The sequence below is a fragment of the Coregonus clupeaformis genome, unplaced genomic scaffold (genome assembly GCF_020615455.1).
Source record: "Coregonus clupeaformis isolate EN_2021a unplaced genomic scaffold, ASM2061545v1 scaf0907, whole genome shotgun sequence".
In the NCBI taxonomy this organism is placed as follows: Eukaryota; Metazoa; Chordata; class Actinopteri; order Salmoniformes; family Salmonidae; genus Coregonus; species Coregonus clupeaformis.
This window is the reverse complement of record NW_025534361.1, coordinates 57,559-73,801: the sequence shown is the minus strand read 5'-3', so window position 1 is coordinate 73,801 and position 16,243 is coordinate 57,559. Positions and strand designations below refer to the sequence as shown.

The window sequence follows — 16,243 nt, the reverse complement described above, 5'->3', positions numbered from 1 at the left end:
GTATAAGTGTTCCCTCTGGCCCCTTGTCCTTGTGGGTGATTGTTTATTGTGGAGGTTAGTGAAGCTCGGTGGAGCTCGTGTATTTTGTTCGACGGGAGAATTTTCCCGTGTGCCTTGTATTTTCCAGTGCGCCTGTTTTGTGCCCTGGAGTGTGTTTGACGCATTTCTGCGTAACCCTGTATTTTTGCGGATTAAAGCCTGTTATTCTGTGATTTACCCTCCTGCGCCTGACTCCTTCAACACCACCTTATCACAGTTTCAAATGCTAACTTCTTAGCATTTGTGGCACAAATTCAATGCAAGTCAATGGTACTTATAATAGCATTTTCACGCTTCATGTTCAAATCATCCTAAAGTATAAAAAAATTGATTGTGTAACTGTATTATCTTACTTCGATTATTTGGATATGAAGTGTGAAAATGCTAATATAGGTACCGTTGACTTGCATGGAATTTGTGCCACAAATGCTAAAAAGTTAGCATTTGAAACAGTGGCCAGGTAAACAAAACCAACGCAAGGGTTGCCGTCATACCTTGTCCATAGACTGCTTGGAAACCAATATGTCATTTTGTAATTTGGGTGAATTATCCCTTTAATATTGAGGGGGGGTCTTTAAAAAGTCAGAACCTGGTAATATTAAGATGTAGGATGGGACATAAATCTAACATTTACAATGACACATTTTTCACACACAAAAAAAGAAAACACACACAATTCACTGACAATATATTATATAGGACAAAGAAACAATACTCCAAGCAGCAGCTCCATACTACTTGTCAGACATACATTTACATTTTAGTCATTTAGCAGACGCTCTTATCCAGAGCGACTTACAGTTAGTGAGTGCATACATTTTCATACATAGAGAACTGATACTATATATTCGTTGTTGGGGTGGGATTGGCGTGGGGTGTGGGGGTCTGTGGATGGCTTTTGACAATTTCTTTGGATTCCTCATATCTTACTCATTGTTAGAAAAAAGGTTTGGTCCAAATTGGATGTTAGGTACTATATTTATTGAATATTACATGAATCCTATAAATTAAAATGGCCAATTTGGGTGCAATCAATTAGCTTAATTTCTCAGAGATCTAATTATCTTTCAACAAAATAATGTTTCAGGAATGCTAATCTGATCTGTTTCTAACAACAGAAAGGATTTCAGAACAATCTGAGATGGTGGGTGTCATGGCTGGCTGAATGACCTGGAACGACTCTGCCGTGATCTGTTAAAGTTTGGTACGACAGAATGTCATGAGAAGGACCTGTTAAAGTTTGGTACGATAGGATGTCATGAGAAGGACCTGTTAAAGTTTGGTACGACAGAATGTCATGAGAAGGACCTGTTAAAGTTTGGTACGACAGAATGTCATGAGAAGTACCTGTGAGAGGTTTAGGTGGTTTGATCTTCATCAGCATGGCGACAGGAGACAGTTTCCCTGTATCTCCTACTCCAGGTGCATGCTGGGACAGCTCTTTCAGCCAGGAGTCTTTAGGGAAGCTGTACACCTCTAAACACTGACAACCATGACCTGGTGGGAGAAATGAAAATAATATGAGGATTGAATGAAATATTCTACATGCATGCAGACTTAGGACTGGACTAAACAGATGAAAAGGTCCTTTTGTTTTGCAATCCTCTCATTTCAGTTGGGCGATCTGATTGAGCTGATCCGCCCGGCTCTCCCACACAGATCCCAGGCGGTCACTTCCGTCACTCGTCAATCTTTTGAACTGATGTGAAGCCAGGTGCCAGGACACTTGACTTGTAGCTAACCTCCACTAGAAACAATATTGTTTACACTCATACCACAGACAGACAACACATTGATTCATTGTTAAAGTGAACCACTGACATTTAGGTCAGTTTAATATTCAGGATGACGTGTTCAGCATTATGCAGTGATGAGATGTGACCTTGATCTGTGTTGTGTAATAAACCTTACAGCTGATGGTAGCAGCTCCATAGTCTCCTCCTCTGGACAGTTCAAACTTCACACAGACACTTCTCTGGTTGAGGTCATCCTGGTCACATCAAAGGGTAATGATAAGATATAGTTACATGATATAATATAATGATAACTGAGATGAAACCAGCTAGCCAAACTATGGACAAGCATGTCTATGGCCTTCCACCAAGGACTCTGCAATCACCCTCCAACCACTCACAGGGTCCTTGCTATCCGGAATCCTTGGGACTTCCCTACCTCATTGAAGTTAACATTTACGTAATTTAGCAGACGCTCTTATCCAGAGTGGCTTACAGGAGCAATTAGGGTTAAGTGCCTTGCTCAATGGCACTTCGACAGATTTTTTTTTTTACCTAGTCAGCTTGGGTGTTCGAACTAGCAATGTTTCGGTTACTGTCCCACCTCTAGGCTACCAGCCACCCCCGTTTAAATGTAGTTACTGTCCCAACGCTCTTCACCTCTATGCTACCAGCCACCCCCGTTTAAATGTAGTTACTGTCCCAACGCTCTTCACCTCTATGCTACCTGCCACCCCCGTTTAAATGTCAAATGGTTAGGTAAGGGTAAGGGTTGAGATTTAGGGTAGGGACGTCCCAAGTAGGGCTGTTGTGGTGACTGTATTACGGCCACACCGGCAGTCATGAGTCATGACCACAGTCCCATTCCACATGACCGTTGAGTCACCGAAATCTCCTCCTATGAGCTCTACACTGGAATGGCGCTGATGCTTTGGTAGAACCCAACATGCTACTTTTTTATTTATTTTATTTTATTTCACCTTTATTTAACCAGATAAACCAGTTGAGAACAAGTTCTCATTTACAACTGCGACCTGGCCAAGATAAAGCAAAGCAGTGCGATAAAAACAACACAGAGTTACATATGGGGTAAAACAAAACATAAAGTCAAAAATACAACAGAAAAAATATATACAGTGTGTGCAAATGTAGCAAGTTATGGAGGTAAGGCAATAAATAGGCTATAGTGCAAAATAATTACAATTAGTATTAACACTGGAATGCTAGATGTGCAAGAGATTATGTGCAAATAGAGATACTGGGGTGCAAATGAGCAAAATAAATAACAATATAGGGATGAGGTAGTTGGGTGGGCTAATTTCAGATGGGCTGTGTACAGGTGCAGTGATCGGTAAGGTGCTCTGACAACTGATGCTTAAAGTTAGTGAGGGAGATAAGAGTCTCCAGCTTCAGAGATTTTTGCAGTTCGTTCCAGTCATTGGCAGCAGAGAACTGGAAGGAATGGCGGCCAAAGGAGGTGTTGGCTTTGGGAATGACCAGTGAGATATACCTGCTGGAGCGCAGACTACGAGTGGGTGCTGCTATGGTGACCAATGAGCTAAGATAAGGCGGGGATTTGCCTAGCAGTGATTTGTAGATGACCTGGAGCCAGTGGGTTTGACGACGAACATGTAGTGAGGACCAGCCAACAAGAGCGTACAGGTCACAGTGGTGGGTAGTGTATGGGGCTTTGGAGACAAAAGGGATGGCACTGTGATAGACTACATCCAATTTGCTGAGTAGAGTGTTGGAGGCTATTTTGTAAATGACATCGCCGAAGTCAAGGTGCTAAATGACAGTCAGGTCCTAACTGCCTGGTACTCAGCACTCTATTGTCCCTCTAATCACTCTGACATCAATGCAAATGTCATCGAAAATCGCATCAAAACCTTATCATCAAAACAGTATCATACTTTTAAAATTAAATTAGGCTACATTGTTTGACCTCACTGTGATCGATTAATTTGAAGAAAGAAGTTCAACAACAGATTGAAACTGAGAGGAAAACATGGTCTTTGGATGTTGTTCCAAAGGCAAACACAACTAAATGGACAGCGCTTTCTAAGGTGATGATTCATTCAGAGGATTGAAGATGTCGAATGTAGAACACCAATATGCATATTAGAGCTCATGGCTATTCATGAGCTGTTTACAATAGTCCAATAGCCTACCGCATATTACGTATGGCAGAAAAACATTAAAATGCTATTCTGTTCTTCTGAAATACATTTTCTTCATATCATAATGTTTCCTTAGACCTGTCTAAAATAAATTATGGATTTATTGTGATGGTGTATATTACATGGATTTATTAGGCTTTTCTGAAAAGGTGCACCTCAATGTGTTTATGTTAATTATGTGTTAATTACCGTAAGACCGGCAGTTATTTGCATGACAGTTACCGGCTGACAAAATGTAATGACTTCCACAGCGCTAGTCCAAGGATTCCGGATAGCACTAAACCTCACTCACGCCTGTGAGCAATCACTCACTTAACTAGCCTTGATGGTGCTCAAAGTACCTGGCTTCTGAATGCTGCCCCCTAATGGTGGGATGTTCTATTGGAAAACGGACTAACGGAATTCCTAACAATAACATATTGGGATAAAAACAAAACTGAATCAAAATGGTCATTAAATATATATATCTTTTTCACTTAACCATTATTTTACAAGGTAAGCTGACTGAGAACACATTGTGATTTCCAGCAAGGACCTGGGGAATAGTTCCAGGAGAGAGGAGGAGGAGGGATGAATGAGCCAATGGAAATAATATAGACCTCAGAGATGCAAAGCAACAATACTTACTGTTTCATTCATGACTTTTATCAGATGGAGGGTTTCTGAGTAATAAGCAAAGAGTCTGGCAACACCTACAGTCAGATGAGGAGGAGGAGGAGGTGGAGGAGGAGGAGGAGGAGGAAGAGGGGGAGAGGAGGTGGAGGGGGAGGAGAAGGAGGAGGAGGGAGGAGGTGGAGAAGGAGGTGAGGAGGTGGTAGAGGAGGGTGAGGAGGAGGATGTGTAAAAGGAAGAGGTGGAGGAGGAGGAGAAGGAGGTGGAGGAGAGGAGGAGGAGGAGGAGATAGTGGAGGAGGAGGTGAGGAGTTGGAGGAGGAGGGAGAGGAGAAGGAGATAGTGGAGGAGGAGGTGAGGAGTTGGAGGAGGTGGTAGAGGACGGTGAGGAGGAGGATGTGTAAAAGGAAGAGGTGGAGGAGGAGGAGAAGGAGGTGGAGAGAGTAGGAGGGTGAGGAGTTGGAGGAGGAGGGAGAGGAGGGTGAGGAGAAGGAGATAGAGGAGGAGGAGGTGAGGAGTTGGAGGAGGAGGGAGGGAGGGGAGGGTGAGGAGGAGGATGTGTAAAAGGAAGAGGTAGAGGAGGGAGAGGAGGTTGTGGTGGAGGAGGTGAGGAGGTGGTGGAGGGGAAGGTGAGGAGGTGGAGGAGGATGAGGTGGTGGAGGAGGAGGAGGAGGAGGAGGAGGAGGGAGAGGAGAAGAGAAGGAGGAGGGAGAGATAGAAAGAAGAACTAGAATAGTGTTCATAGTGTACATAGTTTTAATAGTGTTAATAGTGTTCACAGTTTTAATAGTGTTCATTTCCATCACTGGGCGTCAAACGTTAACAGCAACCTGACAGCTTATATGAGTTGGTGTTACCCATAGATATATTATATAATAGTGTAATTATGTGGTGTTACCCATAGACATGATATAATAGTGTAATTATGTGGTGTTACCCATAGATATATTATATAATAGTGTAATTATGTGGTGTTACCCATAGACATATGATATAATAGTGTAATTATGTGGTGTTACCCATAGACATGATATAATAGTGTAATTATGTGGTGTTACCCATAGACATGATATAATAGTGTAATTATGTGGTGTTACCCATAGACATGATATAATAGTGTAATTATGTGGTGTTACCCATAGACATGATATAATAGTGTAATTATGTGGTGTTACCCATAGACATTATATAATAGTGTAATTATGTGGTGTTACCCATAGACATGATATAATAGTGTAATTATGTGGTGTTACCCATAGACATGATATAATAGTGTAATTATGTGGTGTTACCCATAGACATATGATATAATAGTGTAATTATGTGGTGTTACCCAAAGACATGATATAATAGTGTAATTATGTGGTGTTACCCATAGACATGATATAATAGTGTAATTATGTGGTGTTACCCATAGACATGATATAATAGTGTAATTATGTGGTGTTACCCATAGACATGATATAATAGTGTAATTATGTGGTGTTACCCAAAGACATGATATAATAGTGTAATTATGTGGTGTTACCCATAGACATGATATAATAGTGTAATTATGTGGTGTTACCCATAGACATGATATAATAGTGTAATTATGTGGTGTTACCCATAGACATGATATAATAGTGTAATTATGTGGTGTTACCCATAGACATGATATAATAGTGTAATTATGTGGTGTTACCCATAGACATGATATAATAGTGTAATTATGTGGTGTTACCCATAGACATATGATATAATAGTGTAATTATGTGGTGTTACCCATAGACATGATATAATAGTGTAATTATGTGGTGTTCCCCATAGACATGATATAATAGTGTAATTATGTGGTGTTACCCATAGACATGATATAATAGTGTAATTATGTGGTGTTACCCAAAGACATGATATAATAGTGTAATTATGTGGTGTTACCCATAGACATGATATAATAGTGTAATTATGTGGTGTTACCCATAGACATGATATAATAGTGTAATTATGTGGTGTTACCCATAGACATGATATAATAGTGTAATTATGTGGTGTTACCCATAGACATGATATAATAGTGTAATTATGTGGTGTTACCCATAGACATGATATAATAGTGTAATTATGTGGTGTTACCCATAGACATGATATAATAGTATAATTATGTGGTGTTACCCATAGACATTATATAATAGTGTAATTATGTGGTGTTACCCATAGACATGATATAATAGTGTAATTATGTGGTGTTACCCATAGACATGATATAATAGTGTAATTATGTGGTGTTACCCATAGACATGATATAATAGTGTAATTATGTGGTGTTACCCATAGACATGATATAATAGTGTAATTATGTGGTGTTACCCATAGACATGATATAATAGTGTAATTATGTGGTGTTACCCATAGACATGATATAATAGTGTAATTATGTCGTGTTACCCATAGACATGATATAATAGTGTCATTATGTGGTGTTACCCATAGACATGATATAATAGTGTATTTATGTGGTGTTACCCATAGACATGATATAATAGTGTATTTATGTGGTGTTACCCATAGACATGATATAATAGTGTAATTATGTGGTGTTACCCATAGACATGATATAATAGTGTAATTATGTGGTGTTACCCATAGACATGATATAATAGAGTAATTATGTGGTGTTACCCATAGACATTGATATAATAGTGTAATTATGTGGTGTTACCCATAGACATGATATAATAGTGTAATTATGTGGTGTTACCCATAGACATGATATAATAGTGTAATTATGTGGTGTTACCCATAGACATGATATAATAGTGTAATTATGTGGTGTTACCCATAGACATGATATAATAGTGTAATTATGTGGTGTTACCCATAGACATGATATAATAGTGTAATTATGTGGTGTTACCCATAGACATGATATAATAGTGTAATTATGTGGTGTTACCCATAGACATGATATAATAGTGTAATTATGTGGTGTTACCCATAGACATGATATAATAGTGTAATTATGTGGTGTTACCCATAGACATGATATAATAGTGTAATTATGTGGTGTTACCCATAGACATATGATATAATAGTGTAATTATGTGGTGTTACCCATAGACATGATATAATAGTGTAATTATGTGGTGTTACCCATATACATGATATAATAGTGTAATTATGTGGTGTTACCCATAGACATATGATATAATAGTGTAATTATGTGGTGTTACCCATAGACATGATATAATAGTGTAATTATGTGGTGTTACCCATAGACATGATATAATAGTGTAATTATGTGGTGTTACCCATAGACATGATATAATAGTGTAATTATGTGGTGTTACCCATAGACATGATATAATAGTGTAATTATGTGGTGTTACCCATAGATATATTATATAATAGTGTAATTATGTGGTGTTACCCATAGACATGATATAATAGTGTAATTATGTGGTGTTACCCATAGACATGATATAATAGTGTAATTATGTGGTGTTACCCATAGACATATGATATAATAGTGTAATTATGTGTTGTTACCCATAGACATGATATAATAGTGTAATTATGTGGTGTTACCCATAGACATGATATAATAGTGTAATTATGTGGTGTTACCCATAGACATATGATATAATAGTGTAATTATGTGTTGTTACCCATAGACATGATATAATAGTGTAATTATGTGGTGTTACCCATAGATATATTATATAATAGTGTAATTATGTGGTGTTACCCATAGACATGATATAATAGTGTAATTATGTGGTGTTACCCATAGATATATTATATAATAGTGTAATTATGTGGTGTTACCCATAGACATGATATAATAGTGTAATTATGTGGTGTTACCCATAGACATATGATATAATAGTGTAATTATGTGGTGTTACCCATAGACATGATATAATAGTGTAATTATGTGGTGTTACCCATAGACATGATATAATAGTGTAATTATGTAGTGTTACCCATAGACATGATATAATAGTGTAATTATGTGGTGTTACCCATAGACATATGATATAATAGTGTTCTGTTTAAATCAGTGGTGTTACCCATAGACATATTACATTTACATTTTAGTCATTTAGCAGACGCTCTTATCCAGAGCGACTTACAGTTAGTGAGTGCATACATTTTTATTTATTTTTTTCATACTGGCCCCCCGTGGGAATCGAACCCACAACCCTGGTGTTGCAAACGCCATGCTCTACCAACTGAGTTGGGATTCTGGTTCATTGTTTAGCTAGCTAGCTACATGTCTAAACAAAAGAATCCACTATGTTGGGATTCTGGTTCATTGTTTAGCTAGCTAGCTACATGTCTAAACAAAAGACTCCACTATGTTGGGATTCTGGTTCATTGTTTAGCTAGCTAGCTACATGTCTAAACAAAAGACTCCACTATGTTGGGATTCTGGTTCATTGTTTAGCTAGCTAGCTACATGTCTAAACAAAAGACTCCACTATGTTGGGATTCTGGTTCATTGTTTAGCTAGCTAGCTACATGTCTAAACAATAGACTCCACTATGTTGGGATTCTGGTTCATTGTTTAGCTAGCTAGCTACATGTCTAAACAATAGATTCCACTATGTTGGGATTCTGGTCCATTGTTTAGCTAGCTAGCTACATGTCTAAACAAAAGACTCCACTATGTTGGGATTCTGGTCCATTGTTTAGCTAGCTAGCTACATGTCTAAACAATAGACTCCACTATGTTGGGATTCTGGTTCATTGTTTAGCTAGCTAGCTACATGTCTAAACAAAAGACTCCACTATGTTGGGATTCTGGTTCATTGTTTAGCTAGCTAGCTACATGTCTAAACAAAAGACTCCACTATGTTGGGATTCTGGTTCATTGTTTAGCTAGCTAGCTACATGTCTAATGAAAAGACTCCACTATGTTGGGATTCTGGTTCATTGTTTAGCTAGCTAGCTACATGTCTAAACAAAAGACTCCACTATGTTGGGATTCTGGTTCATTGTTTAGCTAGCTAGCTACATGTCTAAACAAAAGACTCCACTATGTTGGGATTCTGGTTCATTGTTTAGCTAGCTAGCTACATGTCTAAACAATAGACTCCACTATGTTGGGATTCTGGTTCATTGTTTAGCTAGCTAGCTAGCTACATGTCTAAACAATAGACTCCACTATGTTGGGATTCTGGTTCATTGTTTAGCTAGCTAGCTACATGTCTAAACAATAGACTCCACTATGTTGGGATTCTGGTTCATTGTTTAGCTAGCTAGCTAGATGTCTAAACAAAAGACTCCACTATGTTGGGATTCTGGTTCATTGTTTAGCTAGCTAGCTACATGTCTAAACAAAAGACTCCACTATGTTGGGATTCTGGTTCATTGTTGAGCTAGCTAGCTACATGTCTAAACAATAGACTCCACTATGTTGGATTCTGGTTCATTGTTTAGCTAGCTAGCTACATGTCTAAACAAAAGAATCCACTATGTTGGGATTCTGGTTCATTGTTTAGCTAGCTAGCTACATGTCTAAACAATAGACTCCACTATGTTTTTGGGATTCTGGTTCATTGTTTAGCTAGCTAGCTAGCTACATGTCTAAACAAAAGACTCCACTATGTTGGGATTCTGGTTCATTGTTTAGCTAGCTAGCTACCATGTCTAAACAAAAGACTCCACTATGTTGGGATTCTGGTTCATTGTTTAGCTAGCTAGCTACCATGTCTAAACAATAGACTCCACTATGTTGGGATTCTGGTTCATTGTTTAGCTAGCTAGCTACATGTCTAAACAATAGACTCCACTATGTTGGGATTCTGGTTCATTGTTTAGCTAGCTAGCTAGCTACATGTCTAAACAAAAGACTCCACTATGTTGGGATTCTGGTTCATTGTTTAGCTAGCTAGCTACATGTCTAAACAATAGACTCCACTATGTTGGGATTCTGGTTCATTGTTTAGCTAGCTAGCTAGATGTCTAAACAAAAGACTCCACTATGTTGGGATTCTGGTTCATTGTTTAGCTAGCTAGCTACATGTCTAAACAATAGACTCCACTATGTTGGGATTCTGGTTCATTGTTTAGCTAGCTAGCTACATGTCTAAACAATAGACTCCACTATGTTGGGATTCTGGTTCATTGTTTAGCTAGCTAGCTACATGTCTAAACAAAAGAATCCACTATGTTGGGATTCTGGTTCATTGTTTAGCTAGCTAGCTACATGTCTAAACAATAGACTCCACTATGTTATGTTGGGATTCTGGTTCATTGTTTAGCTAGCTAGCTAGCTACATGTCTAAACAAAAGACTCCACTATGTTGGGATTCTGGTTCATTGTTTAGCTAGCTAGCTACATGTCTAAACAATAGACTCCACTATGTTGGGATTCTGGTTCATTGTTTAGCTAGCTAGCTAGCTACATGTCTAAACAATAGACTCCACTATGTTGGGATTCTGGTTCATTGTTTAGCTAGCTAGCTACATGTCTAAACAATAGACTCCACTATGTTGGGATTCTGGTTCATTGTTTAGCTAGCTAGCTAGCTACATGTCTAAACAAAAGACTCCACTATGTTGGGATTCTGGTTCATTGTTTAGCTAGCTAGCTACATGTCTAAACAATAGACTCCACTATGTTGGGATTCTGGTTCATTGTTTAGCTAGCTAGCTAGCTACATGTCTAAACAAAAGACTCCACTATGTTGGGATTCTGGTTCATTGTTTAGCTAGCTAGCTACATGTCTAAACAATAGACTCCACTATGTTGGGATTCTGGTTCATTGTTTAGCTAGCTAGCTACATGTCTAAACAATAGACTCCACTATGTTGGGATTCTGGTTCATTGTTTAGCTAGCTAGCTACATGTCTAAACAATAGACTCCACTATGTTGGGATTCTGGTTCATTGTTTAGCTAGCTAGCTACATGTCTAAACAATAGACTCCACTATGTTATGTTGGGATTCTGGTTCATTGTTTAGCTAGCTAGCTAGCTACATGTCTAAACAAAAGACTCCACTATGTTGGGATTCTGGTTCATTGTTTAGCTAGCTAGCTACATGTCTAAACAATAGACTCCACTATGTTGGGATTCTGGTTCATTGTTTAGCTAGCTAGCTAGCTACATGTCTAAACAAAAGACTCCACTATGTTGGGATTCTGGTTCATTGTTTAGCTAGCTAGCTACATGTCTAAACAATAGACTCCACTATGTTATGTTGGGATTCTGGTTCATTGTTTAGCTAGCTAGCTAGCTACATGTCTAAACAAAAGACTCCACTATGTTGGGATTCTGGTTCATTGTTTAGCTAGATAGCTACATGTCTAAACAATAGACTCCACTATGTTGGGATTCTGGTTCATTGTTTAGCTAGCTAGCTACATGTCTAAACAATAGACTCCACTATGTTGGGATTCTGGTTCATTGTTTAGCTAGCTAGCTACATGTCTAAACAATAGACTCCACTATGTTGGGATTCTGGTTCATTGTTTAGCTAGCTAGCTACATGTCTAAACAATAGACTCCACTATATTATGTTGGGATTCTGGTTCATTGTTTAGCTAGCTAGCTAGCTACATGTCTAAACAATAGACTCCACTATGTTGGGATTCTGGTTCATTGTTTAGCTAGCTAGCTACATGTCTAAACAATAGACTCCACTATGTTGGGATTCTGGTTCATTGTTTAGCTAGCTAGCTACATGTCTAAACAAAAGACTCCACTATGTTGGGATTCTGGTTCATTGTTTAGCTAGCTAGCTACATGTCTAAACAATAGACTCCACTATGTTGGGATTCTGGTTCATTGTTTAGCTAGCTAGCTACATGTCTAAACAATAGACTCCACTATGTTGGGATTCTGGTTCATTGTTTAGCTAGCTAGCTAGCTACATGTCTAAACAAAAGACTCCACTATGTTGGGATTCTGGTTCATTGTTTAGCTAGCTAGCTACATGTCTAAACAATAGACTCCACTATGTTGGGATTCTGGTTCATTGTTTAGCTAGCTAGCTACATGTCTAAACAATAGACTCCACTATGTTGGGATTCTGGTTCATTGTTTAGCTAGCTAGCTACATGTCTAAACAAAAGACTCCACTATGTTGGGATTCTGGTTCATTGTTTAGCTAGCTAGCTACATGTCTAAACAATAGACTCCACTATGTTATGTTGGGATTCTGGTTCATTGTTTAGCTAGCTAGCTACATGTCTAAACAATAGACTCCACTATGTTGGGATTCTGGTTCATTGTTTAGCTAGCTAGCTACATGTCTAAACAATAGACTCCACTATGTTGGGATTCTGGTTCATTGTTTAGCTAGCTAGCTACATGTCTAAACAATAGACTCCACTATGTTGGGATTCTGGTCCATTGTTTAGCTAGCTAGCTACATGTCTAAACAAAAGACTCCACTATGCTGGGATTCTGGTCCATTGTTTAGCTAGCTAGCTACATGTCTAAACAATAGACTCCACTATGTTGGGATTCTGGTTCATTGTTTAGCTAGCTAGCTACATGTCTAAACAATAGACTCCACTATGTTGGGATTCTGGTTCATTGTTTAGCTAGCTAGCTACATGTCTAAACAAAAGACTCCACTATGTTGGGATTCTGGTTCATTGTTTAGCTAGCTAGCTACATGTCTAAACAATAGACTCCACTATGTTGGGATTCTGGTTCATTGTTTAGCTAGCTAGCTACATGTCTAAACAATAGACTCCACTATGTTGGGATTCTGGTTCATTGTTTAGCTAGCTAGCTAGCTACATGTCTAAACAATAGACTCCACTATGTTGGGATTCTGGTTCATTGTTTAGCTAGCTAGCTACATGTCTAAACAATAGACTCCACTATGTTGGGATTCTGGTTCATTGTTTAGCTAGCTAGCTACATGTCTAAACAAAAGACTCCACTATGTTGGGATTCTGGTTCATTGTTTAGCTAGCTAGCTACATGTCTAAACAATAGACTCCACTATGTTGGGATTCTGGTTCATTGTTTAGCTAGCTAGCTACATGTCTAAACAATAGACTCCACTATGTTGGGATTCTGGTTCATTGTTTGGCTAGCTAGCTAGCTACATGTCCTAAACAATAGACTCCACTATGTTGGGATTCTGGTTCATTGTTTAGCTAGCTAGCTACATGTCTAAACAATAGACTCCACTATGTTGGGATTCTGGTTCATTGTTTAGCTAGCTAGCTACATGTCTAAACAATAGACTCCACTATGCAAGTAACCATTTCAATAGAATGTTCATGATGTCATTGCGACAACTGTCGATAGACGTAGCTGGTAAATTCGCTCTGTCTTTCTAGACAGAGGGGCTAAGGGGGCTGAGGCTTTAGAGGGTGTGAACAATACTGAATGGGTGGAGACAAAGAAGAGCTCTCCAGTAGGTGTACCAAAACATTCAAGGCCATTTTCTCAAAAGTGAGGTTACAAGTTTATCAACTTTCAAAGCAGAATTACTTTCCCATTGTTCCTCAACTGTAGTGTATGATATACCATTTTGTAGCTCTGAGTCTCTACTTTTATCCAATGTAAAAAACACCATTTCAAATGTTGCTACATAAGACCGAATCGAGTCGGTCGGTCACAAATAGTGTTCTGTTTAATTCTGTGGTGTTACCCATAGACATTCTCTATGATATAATAGTGTAATTATGTGGTGTTACCCATAGACTTATGATAAAATAGTGTTCTGTTTAATTCTGTGGTGTTACCCATAGACATATTATATAATAGCGTTTGTTTAATTATGTGGTGTTAGATCTATGATATAATAGTGTAATTATGTGGTGTTACTCATAGACTTATGATAAAATAGTGTTCTGTTTAATTCTGTGGTGTTACCCATATATAATAGTGTTTGTTTAATTCTGTGGTGTTAGATCTATGATATAATAGTGTAACTCTGTGGTGTTACCCATAGACATATTATATAATAGCGTTTGTTTAATTCTGTGGTGTTAGATCTATGATATAATAGTGTAATTCTGTGGTGTTACCCATATATAATAGTGTTTGTTTAATTCTGTGGTGTTAGATCTATGATATAATAGTGTAATTCTGTGGTGTTAGATCTATGATATAATAGTGTAATTCTGTGGTGTTAGATCTATGATATAATAGTGTAACTCTGTGGTGTTACCCATAGACATATTATATAATAGTGTAATTCTGTGGTGTTAGATCTATGATATAATGTGTACTCTGTTTTAGATCTATGATATAATGTCTCTGTGGTGTTAGATCTATGATATAATAGTTACTCTGTGTGTTAGATTAGTGTAACTCTGTGGTGTTACCCATAGACATATTATATAATAGTGTAATTCTGTGGTGTTAGATCTATGATATAATAGTGTAACTCTGTGGTGTTACCCATAGACATATTATATAATAGTGTAATTCTGTGGTGTTAGATCTATGATATAATAGTGTAACTCTGTGGTGTTAGATCTATGATATAATAGTGTAACTCTGTGGTGTTAGATCTATGATATAATAGTGTAACTCTGTGGTGTTAGATCTATGATATAATAGTGTAACTCTGTGGTGTTACCCATATCATCCAGGGATGCCAGCAGGTAGACCATCTCCCCCAGACAGGTGATGTGAAGAGAGGTGATCTCTACCCGATCCTCCTGCCATACTGGCACACAGTAGGGAGAGGAAGAGGAGGAGGTGGTGGTATCCTGGGGCTGGGGCTGAGCCATAACAGACAGGCCGTGGGGTGACCCAGGAAGATGTACCTGCCGTCCTCAGAGCAGGCCACACAGTTGGTCCTCACAGGGAGCTGGGAACAAACACAGGACATGTGTTGGACTATCATGTAGTGGACACATTTAGACTGGGTTTTATGCATCAACTTTCATCATTTCAACTACAGAACAGCACAGTTTTATAAGGCTAAAAGAAGATAGATGAGAAAATCTATGGGTTAGTACCTTTACGTCCCCTGAGACCTCCATAATGGGTATAGTTTTCTTAGCTTGCTCTGCGATCCTGACCGTTTCTCTCTGTGAGATGAAGTCCCATGCCCTGTCTACCAGTCTGTCTAGGACCTTGTCTATCATTCTGAACGGCTGGGGGAGCTGGTCCTGGAGTTGATCCGGGTCCCTCAAAAACAACTCTTCCTCATCATCACCCTGGCTGCTGTCGGAGGGCTCGGGGATATCAGCAGGCCCTTTTCTGATGTACACTGGCATCCTGCTGAGAAAACTGATATGTTGTAACGTCATCAATACCAGGGAAGGTTAAATACTGATGTCATCATACCCTTTTTGCTCAATCAACCAACCAATCAAGAGTTTTCCGCCTGAACAACACTGATTGGAGTTGCTAGCTAGTGTCGTTTGTCTGCTTTTTAGCTAACGTTACGCGTTAGCATCACTGGCATTAGAAACAAACATTGTGAAGCTTTGCACACAGACTTCTCTCAAAACTCTTCTGACAAGAGACACAGAACTACTAGCTAGTTAATATACTGTAGACACAAAAGAAAATGACATTTGGCTTCATTGCTCACTTTGAAGTTACTATTACCTTTCACGTCAGAAGTTGGCTACCCAAAGCAAAATCCCGTCGTTGACATATGATCCCTGCTAACTTTGATCCTTGGGACGTCCCCACCACTTTGAAGTTGAAATTGACAAGGATCCCGTATAGCACTGACCCTTCACACACATTGTCTTCCGGTGAGT

At 38.6% G+C, this 16,243-nt stretch overlaps 1 protein-coding gene across 1 annotated transcript in view; it reads right to left on the bottom strand.

The window, feature by feature from the left end:
* The window catches only part of LOC121562017 (WD repeat-containing protein 93-like), a 36,686-nt gene extending 20,938 nt beyond the window's left edge, over nt 1–15,748 (bottom strand). Inside the window, exons 1-5 of the mRNA XM_045217076.1 lie at nt 15,488–15,748; nt 15,103–15,292; nt 4,580–4,644; nt 1,951–2,029; nt 1,387–1,536 (exon numbers count right to left, since the gene is read on the bottom strand). Of these exons, the coding sequence (XP_045073011.1) occupies nt 1,387–1,536; nt 1,951–2,029; nt 4,580–4,644; nt 15,103–15,292; nt 15,488–15,748 (745 nt within the window). The remainder of the gene's footprint in view (nt 1–1,386; nt 1,537–1,950; nt 2,030–4,579; nt 4,645–15,102; nt 15,293–15,487) is intronic.
* Between the last annotated feature and the right edge of the window lie 495 nt (nt 15,749–16,243).